We start from the raw sequence: 22,560 nt of genomic DNA, 5'->3' as shown, positions 1-22,560 counted from the left end.
TTATCAATCTCTTTGGCTAGTTAAATAATTTATATAAGACATGTAAAGCTTTTACATAATTAAATTTTTTTACCATTAATTTAACTATATCCTCATGTCTATTCTTAGTATTAGTAAAATTACATCCAATATTCAATTTTAATCTTGCTTAATATAAAAATATAGATTTTAGTATTATCTTCATAAAAATTAATTCTATTTTGACCCTAATTAACTAAGATATTATTATCAATAAATAACATACATAAAAGAAAGTCTATCTTTTTTTTTTTCTTGATAAATTGTCCTGGAACTAAATTGGTACGCAAATGGACCCAAGGCATCTCCCATGAAGTCATATCGGCTCTTTTTCATGGCATGGTTGAACGTTGACTGCAAATAAAACGCTTAATGTGCCTACGGAAGGCAGAAAAGAGCCCCATAAAACACTGGATTTGTGTGGCTAATAGCTCGCCTGCTTTATTCCAAACGCGAGCTTAAACTAATTCAAAGCATCTTCCAAAGTGCATAATCTCTCCTCCTTTCACTTCACTAGTTTTCTCAAGCTCGGGTGGGAGCAGATTCCTATATCTTTACTGCAAACTTCCCTCTATAGCGAAACAAGGGAAGCCACAAGAATAATAGTAAAGAACGTGACAAGGAATAGGCATTTCTAGGCCTCGAGAGTCATTAAGCCACCTTTCTCGTACTGGTGCGGGAAGCCTCACATGATCCGACAGCCGACGTAGTTATCATCGCTGCAGTAGCAGTCGTGGAATGGGGCAGCTGACGGTGGAGCCGGCATGTCGTAGTGGTAGTAGTAAGGCGCTGGAGAAGGATAGGCATTCATGGCACAGTATGATGACATCGGCTCCGATATTGGGCAGAAAACTCGCGGTTGAGATGCCATTAGTTCCGCGCTCTTTTGGTTCGCGATGCCCTTCACCTGCGCAAGTGTTGCGACGATCGTTGCATTCGAGCTCTTGGTTGCTTCGGCACCGTCACTGGCCTCCCTGTTGCGGTCATCTGTGATAAAAATAATAGAAGATAAGAACAATATAATATAAGAAGCTTTATTGTAGAAATGAAATAGCTTTAGCTTGAATACATTAACATGTTCCTCTCCTATTTATATAGGATTAAGAGGGAGGATTTTCCTCAACAGAATAGAGGATTTTCCTCAACAGAATAGAGGATTTTCCTCAACAGAATAGAGAAGATTTCCTTATATAGATAGCTGCTGTTGCTGCGATTGCTGTTGCTGTGATGGCACAAGCGTTCCCTTCATTCTCCTTAAGTCTGCCGAATGTTGACAGATCAGCGAAGACTACCGCGGTGAGGAAGATGAGGATTGACCACGGAGCCTCTTAGGAATGCAACGGCGTTGGTCGCTGGCCGAAGGGTGAAGCTTCACTTTTCTCAGCGACGTTGGTCGCTTGCCGAAGGCAAGAGCGAAGCTTCGCTTTTCTCAACGACGTTGGTCGTGGTTGCGATTACGACGGCTGCGACGGTAGAGAAGAAATCTACAGCAATGTTACAGTGATGCTACTACAGCAAAGGAGGAAACTGCAACAGAGGAGGAAGCTGTAGTAGAAGAGGAAACTGTAGCAGAAGAGAAAGGAAAATAGCTACAACGACGAAGAAAGGTGGGGCAGTGCTGATGAGCAGCACTAGAGATGCCGTAGCGAAAGGGAACGGACGTTGGCGCAGAGTGGCAACACCAATGATGAATTGGCAGCGAGAAGAGAGCTTGCTTTAGGCAAGCGGCTCTGATACCATGATAGAAATAATAGAAGATAAGAACAATATAATATAAGAAGCTTTATTGTAGAAATGAAATAGCTTTAGCTTGAATACATTAACATGTTCCTCTCCTATTTATAGGATTAAGAGGGAGGATTTTCCTCAACAGAATAGATAAGATTTCCTTATATAGTGGGGAAATCTTATCTTCTATCAATCTGGGCTCCCGCTGTCGATGCTCGCGCTACTATTCTTGTCGTTGACAGTCGAGCTTGTGCTGTTCTCCTTCTCGGGGTTGGGTTTCTTCGAGCCACTGCCTTCTTTTGCTTCCTTGCTTGGCTCACTTGATTTGATCTCAACAGCTTCCCAACGCGTCTCCTCCCCTTGCGGTTTCGGAATCTCGGCCGGCAATATCTTTGCATTCTTTCCCACCTTAAACAACTTCCTGACGAGGAATTTGGGGTCGAGGACGCTGATCACCGTGAGTTTGGGCAGAGAGGGGTGGATTTCTGCTCTCAGTACACCTGGAGACCACATTCGAACGTCAGTCGCATGCAGCATGGTTTGGGAGATTGACAATACAAAACAAAAAGCGTTCACCTTTGATGCTTAACGCCTTCAACACTTTTTTTCTCTTGCATCTCTCGCAGCAGTTGGCAGAAACCTTCAACTCAACTCTCTACACCAAAGAAGAAAAGAAACCAAACTTTCAGATAAATATAGTATAGAATGTGTTAAATTCAGAGAAATGTTGCACGCCTTCAATTCCTCTTCAATGGCCATGCTAAAAGGTTTATGACAGATTGTGGTGGTCGGAGCAAGAGACAGCAGGAAGAAGGAAATAGCTTCTCGTAGCCTGGAGACTACACAAAGCTCGTACGAATTACCGATTGGTTTCACTCGCACGTAAAGAAGGTAGCATTGCTTCTCGATAGCTTACCGTTGTCATGAGGCACACTGTTTGACACTTTTTATGGAAAGTGCACTTGAGTGGGAGCAAAATATAGTCGCGAGTTGTATGAGCTGAAGGTTCTGAAACAAGAGCAAAGGTCAGTTGTATGGATCTAGTGAGAAGCAGTGGAAGGAATATATGTGGAAAGCTGTGGCCTTCATACACACAACAACTCCTCCAGTCTGGCATCTTAGATTTGCTCTGCTGGCGTCAAAGGGCATATCGAGGCAACTGGAACTCGTCTACAATTATTTATATACTTAAAAAAATCTACGTACGGGTGAAGAAAATTAAAAATCAAATCAAATCAAAGTAAAGAGAGAGAGAGAGAGAGAGAGAGAGAGAGAGAGAGAGAGAGAGAGGAGTGAAAAATAAAAATCAAAAGTAAAAAAGAATAAAAAGTGAGAATAATATTCTAATATATGATCTTACTGCAGATTGACCGACGGTAGTGATATGATGATGAACGAAGCTCGTTGGGATTTTAATAATCAATCTCAATTCCATTACGATAACTCTGGGCGGAAGAAGAGATGTAAATTATTTGCTTGGTTATATGGCCGAGGGAGGGTTCCTTCACATGGCGGCCACCTTAATTTACGCAGTCGTTGTTGCAGTTGAATGTGGATATCGGCATGAAGAAATGAGTTTTAAGACTGACTGAGACAGGCAGCCGAGGTTTGGGCCACCCTTTCAGAAGCTTCAATTAATGCCCTCCCAGTGAGTGAGCATCTCACAGTGGGTGGCCGTAAAGGGATCCGGCGAGAAGAAAGACGGGAGTCACATGGCATGATTCCCAATCAGAAACACCCCCTCCTCCTCCTCCTCTCCCATTGCACACAGCAAACAAGAGGGCATCCTCCATCAGCATCCAAGTTTCTCTTGTTAGCTATTGACATCAAACTTACTGCTCAAACGATAATGTTTGTTTATATATCCCATGGAATTTCCACATTGAACGTCTCAAATCACAAATTCGTCGAGGGGATAAACGGAGAGATGACAGTGAAATATGACAAATGCAAATAATAACAGTAATGAGTAGCGTTATCTCCGACTCCGAGTTACGCATGCATGCACGGGGGCCGGAGAGGGTCACGTGCGTACATTCATCACACGTCTCTGTCCCTCTGGCACTCCGGTGGCATGGTCGGGTACCTCGACTGGTCAGCGCAATAGTTGTAGATGGTGTACTCCTGGCGCACCCACTGCAACCGGCGGTACTGCGGGCCGTCCAGGTCCTGGAACTCCTTCTGATCCCACCACTGCATCCCCTGGGTGGCGCAAAACTTAGCGTCGGCCGACGCCTCGCAGCCGTCGATGTGGAAACCCCGGTAGGAGGCGACGAAGGGCGCCCTGGACCAGTCCGTCTTCTCCAGGCCGCCTCTGGTGGCCCAGTCGTCGGCGTTCCACAGGCTGGAGTAGATCTTCATGGGCTGGTTGAAGGGGTACTTCACTCCCAAGTCCTTGCTGTTCTTGAACACTCTGATGGGAACGTCATCTACAAAGAAGCTGGTTTTCGTCCGACAAGAGTGAGTCACCAATAACTCATCATTGATCTCAAAGCATGCATGCATGCATGCATGTTGTTTTCATTTCTTGGGCAAAACTAACTATAATCTCCTGTAAGTTGGCTTTTAAACTGGGATTATCATCACCGCAACAAGGAAAGGAAAGGAAAGGGCAGAAGAAACCTACACGATCTGGTGCATATTCCAGAGAACAGAATAGGAATGGTAGTCTTTGGTTGGATCAAACCAGAGATAGATCCTTTGCTCCCTGTCTCCCTTCCCACCACTGAATACATTGGTCTGCAGGATGTATGGTTGGTCGGTCCTGTTCCCCAGGAACTCAAAGTCTATCTCATCGTGCTCGGAGTTTTGAGACGAGAGCTGAGGACAAAAACATCACATAATTGTCAACGAATCAAAGCGTGACGGACAATTCATCACCCTACTACCACGGAAATTCTCACATAGAATGCAGTCACCGTTCCGGCTGAGTCACCTGGAACCATCTTTATATGCATACTGAAGTGGCCAAACAGGTAGGAGCCCCTCGATTGAAAGCCAGTACCTAAAATGGGATACGAGAGAAGCAAATGACTTCCAAAACAAGCATCAAAGTCATATAACTAAACCTTCCGATCCAAGTGTTTGACCTGTAGATTTGTCCAGACAGAGTTGGACCTCGTCGCCTCCGTTGAAGTAACTGATGTGATCGAATGCCCATGTGGGCACATAGTTCTTCTGGAACGGAACATCGATAGCTCTCCTCGGTGTCGCAGCCATGACGGCCACAGACACGAAACTTAGACTAATTAAACATACTGCAATGGAAGAAGAAGAAGAAACAAGGGAAGCCATTGTCGTGGAGAGTGCGATGAAGAGGGAAGACTGGTGAGGAGTAGAGCGGTCCAAGCGGGGTGTTTATGTAGGCAAAGGGGAAGACTAGAGTGCCAGTTTCTTAATATAATTCTTGGAACGAGTTCCCCGATTGCTTTTGTTTTGTTCTTGTGAATCGAATACAACAGCATGTATCATGGTACAACTATGTATGGTAGTGGGATGCCGAGTGTCGGCTGATAGCTGGAGATATGCCCAGGTCGTCTCTCATCTCTCCGATCAAAATGGTCAGTCCTGGGACTAAACAATTTGTGACTTGCCTTCAAACCAAAAGCAACTCTGAACTGTATTGTGTACTGATTAATCTCTTTGAGCTCAGTTTGTTAAATATGAGGAATAAGATAAACGCTACAGACTTCTGTAGCTGCCATAGAAAGTTACGCTCTGGAAAGATTTGAGTTAACGAAGACTTAAGAACTTATTATAAGTCAAAACAATAGGAAGATGCTTACAGCAGGACTGTAACTTTGACATCTTAATTATGCACACTGTGCCTTGACCATTAGGATACTTGTTGGAATATTATTTAGCTCACACTTGCGAGTATATGGATATGGTTATAGAGTCAAGTGCGGTTGAGTTAAACTTGGATTTGTTCTGGAGATTGGAATTGTGGAAAGATTAGAGAGAACAATAAATAGTTAATATTATATGGAGGGTTTTGAACGGGAGTCTGCTCTCTCTATAATAAGGTTTTTTTTGCATTCGAAAGAAAGGTTGCGTGGGAGAAGGTGTCGTGTGGTGTGAGTGCAGCCAGTGGTGAATGCTTAAGAGAAGTGCAATCAATGTAGCTGATTGAGGTCTGTGTTGCGACTCTTTGATCAAAATTTGTACTTCTGGAAGAGAGAGAGAGAGAGAGAGGTAAATGGAAATTATTTTCGATGCATCAATATACTTACTTAATTGGAAACAAGTAATTTATTTATATAGTTATCTTTTGAGTGATACGATCCATAATGAACAACTTAAATAGACAACTTCAGCCCATCGTTTAGTCGATCCAAAGCGATACTTAAATTACTACTGACACATTATAATTAATTAGTTCTAAAACAATGATATCTTACCGCTGATCCCAATTTTCTAATGCCTGGACGCAGGGAGATTCTCTTTGGCAGAGTCCCAAAAGCCAACGCTTAATTTCTAGCCATATCACTCTGTATGGTATGAAATTTATAGGGATATTCTAAAACCAAAATACCTCTCCAAGTTTTTCTTTCTTTGATATCCTCTTAATTTATATATATATTTTTACACGTCTATCTATTTATAGATTTCCATTCTCTCCATAATAATCTTTCCTTAAATTAAATTTATTTTTTTATAAATTCGAGCTGCGGGACATGAAGCCTTACGAGTAAGGTGCGTGTCACACGAGCACGCAGCTCACATGCGCCTCCCTCCGTCGCCCGCATCAGCCACTGCACTCTGGCGCGCGAGACCTGGAGGAAGCAGAAGCAGCAGCAGCAGCTATTGATTAATGAGTAGATGGGAAGTCAAGGGATGAGGACTGCACCGGTCTCTTCTCCTCCGCGTACCACCTTCCGCACTTGGCATGCATGCATCAGCGTCGACACCGACTGCTCAAAGTATTTTATATTCTTTTCTCTGGTAGGTCCGAACGCTACTGTATTCACTGTCACGTATCCTTTTTTTTACGTTCACTTTGCTGCGAATACCGCCGCCGCAGGCAGCAAATTTAAGTTTCTTGCACTCGCCAACGCCAGGAATCACTGATTGGATGTTTAGGTTTCGCGGCGATTTGGCTCACCGATTAGATGTGGTTGGAATTATTTGGGAAGGGCAGTTCCGGTGGAGACTTCCTTTGGGCGTATACTTCTTCTTGAGTGTCGTTGATCGGGGAGTCTACACACGGTTTAATTCGGTTCCAAAAAGCATGAATCCATCCCAATAGCCCAAATAGATTGTTTGAGTGATAGGACTCTCGATGTGCGTTTTATCCGCTTTCGATGTGAGTTTTATCTACTGAACGAGATTCAGATATGGAGGTGCACCTTGATCTTGTCAAGCCGATACTCTTGTGTTATCTTAGGGTGCTCCTCAGGGACGTCAAAGCTCTACATAATTGATCAACGTCGAAGAATTTTACGATCCAACCCCTTTGACACTTAAGTCGGTAGAAAAAGTAATAAAGATTTAACATAACTCAATAGAGTTTTTTTGTCCGATCGCTCTCATCTGGTTTTGAGGGTTGACTTTTATACATGATTTATAGGTGGAGGGTGGTCAGTTTCTCATATCATTAAGAGTTCATTTATATCAATAGCTAATGAACATGTCTGAAAGACAACATGGGATGTATCGTTTGCGGCATGCCTGAAACAGACAAGGGATGGGGATCAACATCAGATGCTCGAATAGTTGGGTCATGCTGTCAGAAATTAATGCTCCTTGCGACTAAACGTGCGACCCATTTTGAAATCATGGCCAGGGTGACGGATCGCTAATGAATAATGGTATGATCAAGGGGAAGTGGAGAGGTCTTGTGGCGTGGTAAAGGAAAAGTTAAGAAATTGGGTCTAGTTATCGTGTACTACTGGTTGACTCGTGTGATTTTTCATGTGGCGTAAGATCTTGTGTGTATGTTGATCCCATGTGACGACTTTAAGACTGATCGAACTAGTAGTGTAACACCTATGTCATTGTTTTCCCTATCATTCGTTCCCTCGGAAGGTATGTCTCGAGCTTTGACATGGGTTTTGAGGTGTATCATCTATCTTTGTTGGATTCATTGTCACGGGCATCTTTCACCGACAATCTTATAAATTTCTATAAATTTAAATTAAGATTCATCCTAATTGATAATCTATTAGATATGCACAAAAACAAAGTAATAATAATTAAAAGAAATTAAGGTTAGAGTAGGAAACCCATAATTTAATTAAGAATGCCAATAATAATAAAATATAAAATTAATTTAGTATAAGTCTTGATCTATTCAGAAAGATAACTTAGAAAAAATATATAATAATTATGCATTTATTGGTTGTAAAGTCCTGACGGACGGTGCACCGAGCCCATGCCCATGTATGTGGAGCCCAAGCCCAAGACCAAGCCAAAGATAAATAAATCTTATATTTTTTTACGCTAATAGTATATTAGATAAGATGAAGATCTTTAACCAATGTTAGGGCTAGTTATACACCCTTAACGGATATGATACATGTTGTTCTTTAGAGGGAATCAGTTTCATAAGTATTTTGTGAGATATTAAAGTCAATCTACATGTTTTCCTCAAAATTTTAATTATTCTTTAAAGCATGAACAAAATTGATCAAGATTATTTTGCTAGCTTAGGAAAGTGCATATATATATATATATATATATATATATATATATATGAGCCATGAATTTCGGAAGCAGTTTTATCAATAAGCACATCTTAATATCTATTAAATAGTTGATAATTAGAAATCTACTTCCCAAGATACTTCATTGGTCACCTATCCTCTTTAAAATCAAGAGTCTCACAAATGAATGATTTGATATCTTAGAAGAATAGACTTAATCGGGTTGATATAATTTGCTCTCTCTCTCTCTCTCTCTCTCTGCTTTAATCTAATAAAAGCGATAAATTTGGTGGGACATACTGTCTAATATATTTCTCTCTCTCTCTCTCTCTCTCTGAAAACAACGTTGTGTCGATCTGAGCTCAGTACGTACGAGCTCTCACTAATTTTATCGTGCTCAAATTGGACGTACGCTTCATCCACGTGTTCAGCTCATCTTACACGCGCTTCCCACGTCATAAATTCAAGTAAATTACTTTTGAAACATAGATAGATAATCATCAAATAATTATGAATTCAAGTAAAATAATAATAATAAAAATGGTTGGCACAAATCACGTCGTCGCGCTTACGGCAGATCAGATCCGCTCATTTCACAACATCAAAAATGGGACCCGTCCCTCGAGAGAAGCCAAGCTCTCTCACGCCCTCTGATCCCCTCCATCTGCATCTGACGGTCGAGACGTTCCCTACTGTCCCATGACTGAACCCTTATTTTTTTTGGGTTGCGGGCAATTCCGCTGCTTTCGATACTCTTACTCCCCTTTTGCACTACTTTTCCTTCTTCTTCTTCGTATATAGACACAGAGATGGAGGAGGTGCAGATATAAAAGATTGGAGTCGTTGGTTAGTAGAAACGAGCACGAACCGGATAAGCTCGCCATCGCCCGCCATTAATGGCCTCACCCTCTCCCCCTCTCCCCCACCGAAGCAAGAGGGATCGCGAGAAGGGAAACCCTACTAACTCCCCATCGATTCGAGCTGCTGCCCTTTCCACATATATTGGAACGTAATCTTCCATTTCATGGTTGAATCCGCTGTCGGTGGCCCTTGTGGGGCGATCTCATCTCCCTTTTTCGCCCTTGGATCGGTCTGAGGACTGCGGGATTTTAACGCGGGAGGGGTTTTGGATCGGTCCGTACGGGAGAGGAGGCATTTTTAGGCCAGATCCGGCGGTTCCCCTCATCTTTCCGGCCGCGGCTTGGCCTTTTGAGATGGATCTCGACCGCTAGTTCCTTGCGGTGCTTTGTGTCGAGGGTTATTCGATGGGGAGCTGCTGGAGTTCGCGGGTTAAGGCGGAGAGCCCGTTCAATAGTGCTTCCGCTTCTGGTAAGATCTCTTAAGTTGTTGCTTTGAATGTTTTGTTGGCGTCCCTCTGAACTCGAATCTTTGCGTTACCCAACTGCTTTGAAATCAATTTAGGCTTACAGATTATATCTTGCCAAGTCATGAGGACTGGTTTTGTAGATTTTAGTTTCATCTTTGTGACTACCAGCGCTTGGCTCTACCGTAGTGAAGCTGGGTTGAACCTTAAGGTGGATGCTGAACTAGATGGAGTTGAAGTCGAATTCAACATTCGTAAGCCATCTCCGGCTCGTCTTGCCATACTAGTGCTAGGATCTTTTTGAAGTCCTTGTTTGCATTGGCCAACCCACGGTCTTTCTTGGTTGGTGTTAGGTTTAAACTATCATCTTTTCTTTTATCTTTTTTAAGAATTAGGTCTTGGCCAAAATTTGTCCATTCTTTGTTGGATTGTACACCCAATTTATTGTTACCAAACCCGTGGATTCTCCAAGTTCAAAGGCTTCCGGTATGGATTGAAAGATTGTATTTGCCAGTATTTTTCAGCCAACAATTGCTTTAGGTGGATAATGCTATCTCTGAATTTGGTTCTGGACTTCAGTCGGTCATGCTTAAGGTGGATCATACAACCTCTAGATTTGCTTTTTAGTCAATAATTGATTCTCGAGGTTTTAGTTTGACATACGAGAATCGTTGTTATAATGTTTCTTCGGGTACCATATTTCTCCACAGCAACTGACACTGGATTTGATGCAAACAGAGGTGAATTGCAGGAGTGTCAGCAAAGATAGAAATGGATCGAGTGGCTCTAGCAGCCGATCCTCAGCTTCTGTGCCTCTGACCCCTCGGACCGAGGTTGACATCTTGCAGTCTTCCAACTTGAAGAGCTTCAGCTTCAGCGAGCTCAGAGCAGCTACAAGGAACTTCCGCCCGGACAGCGTGGTTGGAGAGGGAGGCTTTGGTTCTGTGTTCAAGGGATGGATCGATGAACGCACCCTTACAGCATCCAAACCTGGTTCTGGAATTGTTGTCGCTGTCAAGAGGCTCAACCAGGAAGGTCTACAGGGTCATAAAGAGTGGCTGGTGAGTTGCTTTAAGCTCCTTCTGGTACATGGGTTTGGGAAAAGTCATCATATCATGCTGCTTTTATGGCTTGCTTTTCTTGTGGTATAATAGTTGCAATCAGCTGGTTTTTTGTCTACCAAAGTCTTCCTCTTCTGAAGCATATGATGAATCTGTTACTTTGCATCTATATCATGCTGACACGGCCCGACACTCACTTCCTAACATCATAAATGCTAAGGTTTTAGATGTCTTAACTTGCTGCTGCTCCTTAAAATCTGTAGGCAGAAATCAATTACTTGGGTCAGTTGCGCCACCCCAATCTCGTAAAACTGATAGGATACTGCCTGGAAGATGATCATCGGTTGTTGGTCTATGAGTTCATGCCTCGCGGAAGTCTAGAGAATCATCTTTTCAGAAGTATGTTTTCCACCCGTGTCTACTTCAGTTGGATTAACTTTGGACAAAAGAACACGTCCAATCTCTATCGCGTTATTCATTCGTGCAATGTTCTATGTATGTAATGTTTGATGGCCATGTACGCAGGGGGCTCGTATTTCCAACCACTCTCCTGGAACCTCCGGATGAAGGCTGCACTTGGAGCTGCAAAAGGACTAGCTTATCTTCATAGCGACGAAGCCAAAGTCATATATCGTGATTTTAAGGCTTCAAACATTTTACTTGATACAGTATGTATAGCAGCTATATGCAGTATGATCTGTCCATGAAAAATCTCTTAGAGGTAACAGCATATTCCATCTGATCTCTTATCTGAATGCACAGAATTACAACGCAAAACTCTCTGATTTTGGCTTGGCAAAAGATGGCCCTACAGGTGATAAGAGCCATGTATCCACTAGGGTAATGGGAACATATGGGTATGCAGCCCCAGAGTACCTCGCGACGGGTAATTTTGCAGCATATTGACTGCTTTATGCATTAGCATCTTGGTTGCTGTTTGTTTCATGTTGTCAGAACGTGATCATGTTGCATCAAATTTTAGTATAAATCTTTCTGGCATATGCAACCTTTGGAATTATTAACTGTTTCAGACAAATTTCACCAAAAGTGAAACACTCCAAATTATAAGATGATACAAATGATCATTTTCCATCAAAATTAATATCATGTTGAAACAAGTGGACATGGACAAAGAGAGTACCCTGAAAAGCTGTGAAGAGCATTGAAATTATTGCTGTTACTTGGTATTCATTCCTTCAAAATATTTCTTTACATCGTGTACATGATGGATTAGTTAATCTTCTACATTATGATCTTATTACTGCAGGCCATCTGACTGCCAAGAGTGATGTGTATAGCTTTGGCGTCGTTCTTCTCGAAATGCTATCAGGGCGACGTGCCGTCGACAAGAACCGCCCACATGGGGAACACAATCTGGTCGAGTGGGCACGGCCTTATCTCACACACAAGCGCAAGATATTTCGTATAATAGATAATCGACTCGAAGGCCAGTACTCACTCGATGGAGCGCAGAAGGTCGCATCGCTTGCACAGAACTGCCTATCCATGGACGCAAAGTTCAGACCTTCCATGGACCAGATGGTATCCACACTACAACAGCTTCAAGATACAAAGCAAACGGGAACACCACCGTCGGCAGAAGAGAAGGTGAGAGCCCGAAGCATCGGTAGCTGCGGCGACACCAGAGTGAGCTTGAAAGATTTTCGAGGAGATGGAAGCTTGAAGGTCACCTATCCAAGACCATCTGCGTCCCCTCTTTATCTATAGCAAGAATTGGTTGTTATTTGATTGATCTCAATATGGCCCTAACAGGTGATGCCATGGAGAACCCTAGTAACGAGAGCTTTGTAATGTCACACTTTATGGTGTGGTAGGTGTAAAGCTTGTTCCTTCTGTGTCTAAATTATTAAGAAGTGGCAAGCTTCGTCAAAGCTACGGGTTGAGACATCAACAGTATCAGAATATTACATTTTCTCAGAAGCAGTAAGAACCAGATTCAGGAGGAATTCATCTCATTCACGCTTCTAGTCGAGTAAAGCCATCCTTCCACTTTTACACATCGATTCTTATATATAGCTGGATATTATTTTTCACTTCGATATCGCTGAGATAAGCTCACTGCCTATTATCTATCATTCCTCGAGTCTCGTACCACATTTCCACTTCACACCCATAGTGGAGACCCAAAACCTGAACATGCATTTAATTTGCCCAAATTTAATCGACATCTCTTTGAATTTTCTTTTTAAAATGGAATCATGATATATTAGGATGAAAACTATTGTATATCCATCCTCCTTCCTGCTTTCGTTATATGGAATTATAATTTTGGTGCATGATGAAATTATAAAACAATTATACTTTTGGTGCATGATGAAACTATTATAAAACCCTAATTCAAGAGATCAACTAAAGAACATGATGAAAGCAGACAAAGTTACAAACTCACAATAAACCATGGTTGTTCAAAAAGTATATAAGCATCACAAGCACAGCTGGAGCAAACAATTGTCCATGTCATGCAACAGATGAAAGAAATCACACGATCCATTTCGTCAACCACAGTAACCCATGAAAAAATATCTTACAATATAACTGGAAAGCACGAAACAAGCAAGCATAATGTCTTTCATTTGTCCAAATTACAGGGATTGAGTTGGCTACAGAAGTCTTTCACATCACTGTCCCCTTCAAAATATTCGAGACAAGAACCACAGAGCAAACTAAGAAAGAGTTTTATCATCTGCTTAACATGCAAGAAACGAGGCGTATCATGATCCTTCAGATCTCTGATTTCAACTTCAGAAATGCAACCAAGAAAACATAAACTACCTCTCATTCACTGTTGCGCCTGGGGCTCAAATCAGCAGATCTCGATCGTGATCCGGGAGGTGAAACCGATGAGCGCCTTGGGGATCTCCAATAAGAACGTGATCCCTCGGCATCATGTGAAGCCTTACTGTACATGCACCAAAATTATAATTCCATATGATGAACGACTGTGTTTATATCTATGCGAACAATAACTGTCTTTTTAATGTTTCTGTATGAACGTGTGCAGTGGACTAATATATCATCATATTGTTAAAGCATCATAAAACTATAGATATCAGAACCTGATGATAATTGCCAAAAGCTTTCGTGGGAACTAAATAATTAATTATGATAAGCTTTAACATAAAAGTTATAATCAATCATCATTATCATAACCACCATTTGAACCCTAACCCGTATTTCAATCTATTAGTCACTCAGATGGGCCAATATTTAAAAATAAAAAGACAGCAAAGGTCTGAGAATCACGTGACACATTACAGATCATCACACATACCATGCACCTTACAAGTATCAGAGAACTAATATTTCTTTGGGGACTATGAGAGTATGCACCACATTGCCTAGAGTGTCAAACCATGGAGATTTTTGGAGAAGGTAAACATTTTTAATGATAAATAAAAAAATATGATAAATCATTTAATTTGACTTACGCTTCATAATCATTAACATCATTTCGGTTAGCATCACTGTAGCTTGGAGAATATGATTTGCGATTTTCATCCTCATTGCGCTCCTTTGAATGATTCCTGGGGGATCTTTCATGACTAGATTGCCTTTTTTGTGGGGAAGAATAGTCATTGCGGGATTTTGCTGCAGGGGAGTAGGATCTGCTAAATATGCAAAAAGATGAATATTATGAAATGATTCATAAAGAGTAAATGAACTGGATCCTTCCCACAAATTTCAACTGATAGGAGTAGTATATATACAGAAAAAACACCAAAGCTTACCGTGAGTGATGACGGGCCCTTGAAGAATAACGGGGAGAGCGTGAGCGTGATCTGGATCGAGAACGTGAGCGTCCTGTTACATTAACCACATGAAATATGAAGCATCAGCACATTTATGTTGTTTGACAAGAAATTTATGTTTTGCTGCTGTGAATGAAATTTGTATCTGAATTGTGATAAACCAATTTTCTAAAATGTGTCTACATTTAAGATGTCAATCCTTAAGGCATAAGAAGAAGATGCCAATCCTTAAGGCATACCAAAGAAATAAACCTCCAAAATGCACAATCAACAGTACATACTACATTTAGTTAACCTCAGAATGTTAAACTACTTCTCGAGACTTCTTCTCGATTAGTCCTCTAGAAAGGTTCAGCTGTAAACAGATAAACAAGACACAAGACACTAAAAATGAATAGAGTCCAACATTCAAAAAATTCAAGGCCCTTAGAAACCATAAAGATGTGGGAGAACTAATCTAGATTGGAACCCCTAAAATCGGGTGTAAACCCCTGGCTCTGCTTCAGAAAAATAGGATACGGACAGAAAAAGAAGACAGGAGTCTACTTGTTTGGCCATTGAAACCAACAATAAGCTGCAGTAACAATAAATGTAATTAAGGTACTGACCATGTGAGCCATCAAATGAATGTTCAAGTTTTTGAATGCAAGGTTTAACATTTCACCCGAACCGTATGTACTGAGCAGTACATACCAGTCCAAGCTTGAACTGGAACACAAACAGCCCAATTTCGCATTGTCCACACATAGTACAGAGCTTACCACCATGTAAGCCGGGCCAAAACCAGGTGGTAAACTCACCAAGGGGATCACATGAGTCAAACCCTTTGACTGCATAAAGAGGGCTAAATAGGCCTCTTTTCCTCGCTTTACTCTCTCCTTCATTCTTTCTCCTTCCTCAAATTCTCCTAGATCTCTCTAAAATTAACTCAAAACAAATTTTTCGAGAAGTCTGAATTTGAGAATCCCGCCAGTTCCCTTTTACAAAACTAGGTAAATTTGAACCTAATTGTTAGCTTAATTACCTTAATTTTGTTGCAAGATCAAGATTGATGTTATTTCTTCCTTGTGTATCCCATTTACACCTAATTTCAAGTTTGATCCACATAGATCAAGCCTCAAATCTTGCTTACCTAAGCTAGATCTGTATGGATTGTCTTGATCCTTTTGATTTTAGGCTAGATCCACATAAAATTAGACTCATGTATCTAGCACAGGATCTTGTGGATATAGGCTTGATGCTTGTGGAGAAAGGTTAGATCCACATGGATCTAAAGATGGTTTTCACAGATCTAGGTTAGGTCCACATGAATCGCTTTGTAGATTTCCCAAGAAATCTCCCACGCCCATCTCGATTCAGTTAAGAGACAAACAAGGAAGAGCAACGACGGGTCAAAATATGGATCTATATGAGGATTATCGTCCAGTGTTAAGAAGTCTTCAGGCGCTGATCCCGGCATCATCACAGCACACAGCAGGATCAGACATCTAGCCACTACAGCAAGGGAAAGGGTCAAGCTTCACAATCAGTTGATCCATTGGACACGATCGACAAAAACAAGTCCAATCAGGTCATTATACACCTCCCTCACAGTCCTACTTCATGAGGTCCACAGACATAGTAGTGACGTGAATAGCAATGTGTCCATCGATGATGACAGCTAAGGGCCAGGGGAACCAATCTCATTTTCTCATTATTCAAATAGGCAGATTGTGAATCGAGGAAAAATATTTTAATCAAACCACCCAAGATGCAGATCACAGAGCATGACAATGGACATGGTTTGTTTATGGCCATAAAGATGAAAGGGAAAGGGTGTTGATTTGTACGAGGTTATGAGACAGCCTACGTGCTATCGAGTCAAACAACAGTTCCTCGTATTCCCAGCCTTCTTACTACCTCGTATCTTATGGCCAATAGATGTACAATGATGGTCATTTTTCTGAGTCAAATATGTCTTAGAGCATGCAACAGTAGTATTAGTCACAGCTCTATTGCACTACATCCTATGGAATCATACTTGACCAATATGCCTCCTACCACATGGGTCATTCATGAAGAGCCAACGATTGCTATCACGTTGCTGCATCAATGGCACACTATTTGTCAATCTAAGGTGTCATGGAAACAATCCCATTCATGAATCCTCTTGACATACTATGTCGACCTATAGTGTAGTCACGGCAAGGACCTCAATCCACCCCCATGGACTCACGACAATCATTTTGATGGTAGGAATTCGTACATGATCTTATTAAACATCAATTTATCATGATTAATTTCTTAGAAGATAGAACATGACTATATGCAGTATGCACAATGTATTATTTAGAAGATACAGCCTGTAATTCTTTCATGACATGTTTTGATGTTATATTTGTCGTATTCTAGATTGAAACCACTTCAATTTTATGAATCTTGTATGTATTTATCAGGAACAGTCAAAGGGAATCCTAGTAGCGTTTTTTATGGTTATAGTTGGTCGAAACTGACACTACATCATGTTGTAGTGTGTTGGTATGCCAACTCAGACTGGAGAAGTACTAGTCGGGCCATGGATTGGCATGGACCAATACCAGAAACATAGAACTTCGTTAAGCTCGGATCTATTAATGCTATGTACGCAATTATAATATGTGAGAAGCACAAAAAATAAAATTCTAAAAGAATTTGATATTTAGATCAAGTTGTTTTTTTATCTTTACAAAGCATAAAATATATCATGACCTATACTTAGTATCTTCAAATCAATTCTAGATAAAGAAAACCAACACTGAGACACAAAAAGAAGTTTAGTGCCTAACCAGTAAGGAAATACAAAAGCAGAAAGCAAGAGGTAATTAGCATTTGAAGAGAGCTTCTTAACTTAAATAAATCGGACGACATAAAAAATATCTTATTCTTAATTAAACAAGACAATATTCCCAACACAAAAGTTGATTACTAGCATAGTGCAGAACCTACAAGTAGATGACAATGCATAATCAATAAACAGATTTAGATGTGTGATTGCATGTGACTAATATCACTTCAAAAAGGCAGGTGTAAAAGAAATTTACAGAGCAAATATCGCAACATGGGAATACCATGATAAGAAGATCGCCGACGATCATAACCAGAAGGTCCTCTGGTAAAAAGTGGAGAATTGAAAGTAAGACATTTTATGACATGCTAGATGATGATGAACATTAAAAAAATAAAAAATACAATGAAAATATAAAGGTGCTTGTACTACCTAGTTCTAGTTCTTTTACGCATTTCTTCAGGTCTTTTTCTTGACTCAGCAGCAACAACCACAGTTATCTCCCTACCTCCAAAAAGTTGTCTATTCATGTGATATTGAGCCTCTGAAGCATCACAAGGGTCAACAAACTCCACAAATGCAAAACCACGGGGATCTCTGCATCATAGGAATCAAATATCACAAAAACAAATGCAAAATCAGCAACTGTCCAAGGCAGTAAGAAAAGGTCGAAAGACCACTGTGCTTGCTAGGTTTACCGTCATGGAGAAACCACTTAACATGTCTTCTAAAGTTCTTGAAGGAGCACAGTCAATGACAAATAACACTCCATCAAAAAGGCACTCATGTGTCACAAAAAGCAATTAGCAATCCAGGCTCTAATGTCTTCACATATCTTCTACAATCACTCCATAGTTTGCATGCAAGTCATTCTTCACTTGAAAGTAAAAATATGAAGCACTTTAGATCAACAATGCTCCCGTTAGCTTCTCAAGAAACCCACTTCAAAAGGTCAACATTCTATCTTCGCTTGACCAAACTAAATTCGACGTGGAACTAGATTTTCTCTTCAAACAGGAACTTCTTCATTTGAACAAGACTCTAGTGTCCTCAACAAAATGAACAGATTATGCAATGACAAAGAATGTTCTTGATCAAATGTAGGGCTTGTATTTACTTCAAATCAATACACCCCTGGGAATCATTTAAACAATTAACTCATATTGAGACCAAAATAGTCAGACAGAGGTACATGATGATGAAAAGAGACAGCACATTCTTCATAAATAGAATCTCAAATTTTCAGTAATAAATGCTTTAAGTGCACAACAAAAAACTAACCAACTAATAGGAATAAGCATTCAACCAATGAAAGCTCAACAAAATTCAAAGATCATATATTAATGAGGTCATCTAACCCATAGTCCACATCAAGGTCAAATGTAAGCAAGCTAACATGACAACATGGGAACACAATTACACTAGCTGCAATAGTGTAAAATGCCTCACCCGGTATAGTAGTCTTTTGGTATATAAACATCACGTACAGGACCAAATCTTTCAAATGGAACTCGGAGATCCTCAGGTCTGCAGGCCAATAAAATAATAAAATAATCAGAACATACATCCACACATCTCCATCAAGAAATGGACAAGCTAAACAAAAATGAAATTGACAAAGCCTGAACCTGAAGAGAAACCATTACCGACAATTCATGGGAATATTTCGAACCAAAAGACTCCCACTACCCCGTTCTTTCCCACCATATCCACCATAACCCCTCCTGGGTGGACTTCGTCCTCTACCACCATAGCCCCTCCTAGGAGGACTGTAGTAAGGTGAACTGTACCTCCTCATAAAAAACCTGAAATAATAGAGAGGCAAAACATATCATTCTGTATTTAAAGTCAATGATGATGACCAGAAATCAAGAGCCAAACAGAATCATTCTGTATTCAAAGTCAATAATGATGACTAGAAATCAAGAACTTAACAGAATCAGACAATGTAAAAGTAGCAAAATGGAAGTACAAACAAATTGTCAGAGTAAAAATAAGATTGATATGTTCATGATTTCTAACTAGTATTGGCATTTGTCATGGAATCCATACTTCATTCTTCAAAACACATGTTTTATTCTTCTAATACAAATAACCTAGGTTCATCATGGACATTAAGCATACAAAGCAAATATTACAGCAAAGAATTGTCACAACATACGCTTCCAATCAGACTACAAGCCAACATGACAAACTAACATTAATAGAAATGAAACAGAGCACTCAAACCATATTGATTTATGTGTCATTTCAGCAGTTCATATGAGCAATCAGTTAATTTAATAAAAACAAAATTCAATCCATTAGGTATTTGTTTGCTAGCACGTGGTGTTGATGGTGCTTTGATTTAGTCATCAGTGATCTATAACAGCTAAAAATATGAGATACCTAGTTAGAGTACCCAAATTTGTCTAACAGAACCTGGAAATTAATTACAATTCCCACAATGCAGAATAATTTTAGTTTAAATTAAGAATTTTGCATCAAGTTTTCACTTTTTTTATAGGATCACAGATGATCAACATAGTTATTCTTTAGACAATTTTAAGTTTGATCTTACATGTCTGCTATGGATATATTTTAAGATCAGTAAGTTAATAAGCCACAAAGGTCAATTTTGGAAGATTAAGGTGTCATTTTGAGGAATCCAAATCATTTTGAGGAATCCAAGCATTAGCTTTAAAATTATTTATACACCCTTACTCTCAATCATCATGTTACAAGAGAAACTGGAGTACCTATTCTTTCGTACACTCTTAAAAGAACAAAATAACTCCAAAACATGTTGTAGATTTGGTATTCATTCATAGTCATCTCCACCTTCTTTTTATGAGAACCCCATAATACTCAGAGGGAAAGACTAAGATGTAAAATATTGTTGAAGATAAATTCGATTCATTTGAGATGTTGAAGAGCTTGAAGTTGTAAATTTATCTTCAGATGAACCAGAGATGGATAAAATTATTTTTACCGATGATGTTGATAAATCACCAATGGAGATGATAATGATGTAAAAAACAAATATAATGATTGTTAAATATTATTTGATATACCCAATCTTTATTTTGGATACTTACATTTAGATTATTTTAATTATTTCAACAAATATGATGATATTTATTTACTCACATTGTTGAGTCCATAAAATTTAGATAACTCTGGCGCCAAAGGGTTTAGCCACAAAAACCATATAGGTTGGCCAGCCAACACTGGAGATCAACCAAACATCAACAGAACTAAAAGCTATTGCACCTGCACCTATGAGCTCATCCAAAAATCGCACACACAACCAAAGACTACCCCATGTTTTGAGAGAGCTCTCGATCAAATCTCTTACTGATCAACCAAAGTTTAGGAGAGATCAGCTAAGAATCTGAAGTTGTCAAGGACAACAATTCCCACAAACTTCACCAAAGAAGAACAATGTTAGCCCTAAGACGATTTTGGGAAGGCTAAGAACAGTTTTCTACAACTACCTCTGCATGTCATTTAAATAGCTAACATACAAGATCCACAGATTAGACATATTACAATCTGCCTACAACCATTCAACCTAGCTATAGCGGCTGTCACCACTTTGCTGGCAACAGATGAGATCGAGTGCCTGAAGGTGATACATTAATCCAACACTGACAAGAGTCAAAGGCAATGAAGAGCTGCTGTGTTGTTGTCTCGGCTAGTCAAAAAAGTAAGGTCAGTTGTACAATACTCGCATCAATGTGGGATCTAAGTCGCACAATATACGCAACCTTACTCCTGCAAGTAAAAGGGTTGTTTCAATGACAAACCCTAGTCACCTATATTGCAAAGGAGAAACCTTCTTATGATACCAATCTATAGTTTCCTCAGCTGACAGAAAGAAATTCGGAGAACGGAAAACAAACGTGAAGGACTATTCGCAAGTTCCATTTCGTGTCGATTTAAGATCGCAATGTGTTCATGAGTATATTCACATGGGTATTGAGATTGCAGTGCAAGAACATGGCTTGGGCTTCTAACATTGTGTGTTGATCACGTGCAATAAAAACCCAAGCTGCTTTTGACATAGACATATAGATTAATCAAAGTGCATGTGACAGAGGAGATATTAGTGCATGTAACTGAATTTTCACTTCAGTAATTTCTCGAACATGTTACAACATCTAATTGAGGTCAGACACAGTCCTCCGTTAAAAAGTTATTTCCGAAATGATTTTAGTCAAAGGCTGCTTTTGATGAATTTTGAGGTGATCTTCAAATACTGTATAATTGTATATTGGCAAATTTAATTTTTGATAGCTTCTTCCTCTATATAGGTTCATCTTCGTTTAATTTGCTTCACCAAAAAGATGAACATTGGATCACATTCCACTTTTAAGAAATTCGAAGAGACTACCAAACAGATTCGGACATCCACCAAGCGTTTTATTCTTAACTAAAGCTAATGACATTCCACCGAGAGAAGATGCTATGCTTAAATAACCATGAAAATGCCAAAGATCAGCCCAAGTCATGTTCCCTAAAGGCATTCATATGCGTACACCGATTAACAGCCAAAAGGAACGATCTGAAAGCTTTAGAAATTACTTTCGACGCAAAACTGCAAGATATGACCCATATAATAAGGTCACTGCCTTTTCCTCTCAACTGCAAATGTCGTCACTATTTTCAACTTGGGGAAGCCTAGCTATCAACGAATCTCAGAAAAATCAAACTTCGGCGAAAATAAAAATCTGCATTCCCTAGATTAGCATAAAAAGGGCACAACACCTACGCGCGCACACATTAACACCAACAGGCCTCTCGAGATAATCGTTTCCAAGAAATAATATCAAAAGGAGAACCCTAAAACACACATAATCGTAGAAGGGAAGAAATCACAACAAAATTCCGCAAGAACTAACCATAAAAAAGGAGAAAAGACGGAATAGCTCTGATTCAACCGTGGAAGCCGAACCTGAAGAACGAAGAGCTGATCGAATCGATGGGAGACCCAAAGAGGGGCAGAAATCTCTCGGATCCGAGGGGGGGCAAAACGTCGGTCGGCGGACGGGGAAATTTCCGCTTTCTATCCCTCGATCTCGGCAAACCCTAAAGATAAGACCGCGCTCGTGTTTTCCCAATCGGGTCCGGATTAACTTCGCGAGCCAACCTGCCACGTGTCGTAATGAATCGGAAACGGACGAAACGGACGAAACGAACTGTTAGTAAGGATTGTGGAGTCGACTGATTT

At 40.2% G+C, this 22,560-nt stretch overlaps 3 protein-coding genes across 6 annotated transcripts; 1 reads left to right on the top strand and 2 right to left on the bottom strand.

The window, feature by feature from the left end:
• Window positions 1-3,585: 3,585 nt before the first annotated feature.
• Window positions 3,586-5,078, bottom strand: LOC135646024 (probable xyloglucan endotransglucosylase/hydrolase). The gene is made up of 4 exons (XM_065165079.1): window positions 4,836-5,078; window positions 4,650-4,750; window positions 4,373-4,566; window positions 3,586-4,186 (listed from the first exon to the last, which is right to left on the bottom strand). Exons 1-4 carry the CDS (start codon window positions 5,038-5,040, stop codon window positions 3,787-3,789), a joined length of 900 nt encoding a protein of 299 aa, XP_065021151.1. The 5' UTR covers window positions 5,041-5,078; the 3' UTR covers window positions 3,586-3,786.
• A 4,102-nt stretch (window positions 5,079-9,180) lies between these two features.
• On the top strand, window positions 9,181-12,667 carry LOC135646023 (receptor-like cytoplasmic kinase 176). The gene is made up of 6 exons (XM_065165078.1): window positions 9,181-9,719; window positions 10,453-10,775; window positions 11,039-11,174; window positions 11,301-11,443; window positions 11,538-11,661; window positions 12,043-12,667. The coding sequence occupies exons 1-6, from the start codon at window positions 9,656-9,658 to the stop codon at window positions 12,501-12,503; spliced, it is 1,251 nt and encodes a 416-aa protein (XP_065021150.1). The 5' UTR covers window positions 9,181-9,655; the 3' UTR covers window positions 12,504-12,667.
• A 598-nt stretch (window positions 12,668-13,265) lies between these two features.
• LOC135581574 (serine/arginine-rich SC35-like splicing factor SCL30) lies at window positions 13,266-22,443 on the bottom strand. Of its 4 annotated transcripts, none has more exons than XM_065161487.1 (8): window positions 22,285-22,443; window positions 18,995-19,153; window positions 18,798-18,875; window positions 17,781-17,945; window positions 17,632-17,672; window positions 14,525-14,597; window positions 14,225-14,404; window positions 13,266-13,695 (listed from the first exon to the last, which is right to left on the bottom strand). In XM_065161487.1, the coding sequence occupies exons 2-8, from the start codon at window positions 19,144-19,146 to the stop codon at window positions 13,572-13,574; spliced, it is 813 nt and encodes a 270-aa protein (XP_065017559.1). In that variant the 5' UTR covers window positions 19,147-19,153; window positions 22,285-22,443; the 3' UTR covers window positions 13,266-13,571. The 4 variants fall into 4 exon arrangements, with proteins under 4 accessions (XP_065017559.1, XP_065017561.1, XP_065017560.1 ...); XM_065161489.1 differs by having other exon boundaries at window positions 14,225-14,401; XM_065161488.1 differs by having other exon boundaries at window positions 22,232-22,429.
• Between the last annotated feature and the right edge of the window lie 117 nt (window positions 22,444-22,560).

Source organism: Musa acuminata, chromosome BXJ3-8, assembly GCF_036884655.1.
Source record: "Musa acuminata AAA Group cultivar baxijiao chromosome BXJ3-8, Cavendish_Baxijiao_AAA, whole genome shotgun sequence".
In the NCBI taxonomy this organism is placed as follows: domain Eukaryota; kingdom Viridiplantae; phylum Streptophyta; class Magnoliopsida; order Zingiberales; family Musaceae; genus Musa; species Musa acuminata.
The sequence above is the reverse complement of the archived record's forward strand: the minus strand, read 5'-3'. Positions and strand labels throughout refer to the sequence as shown.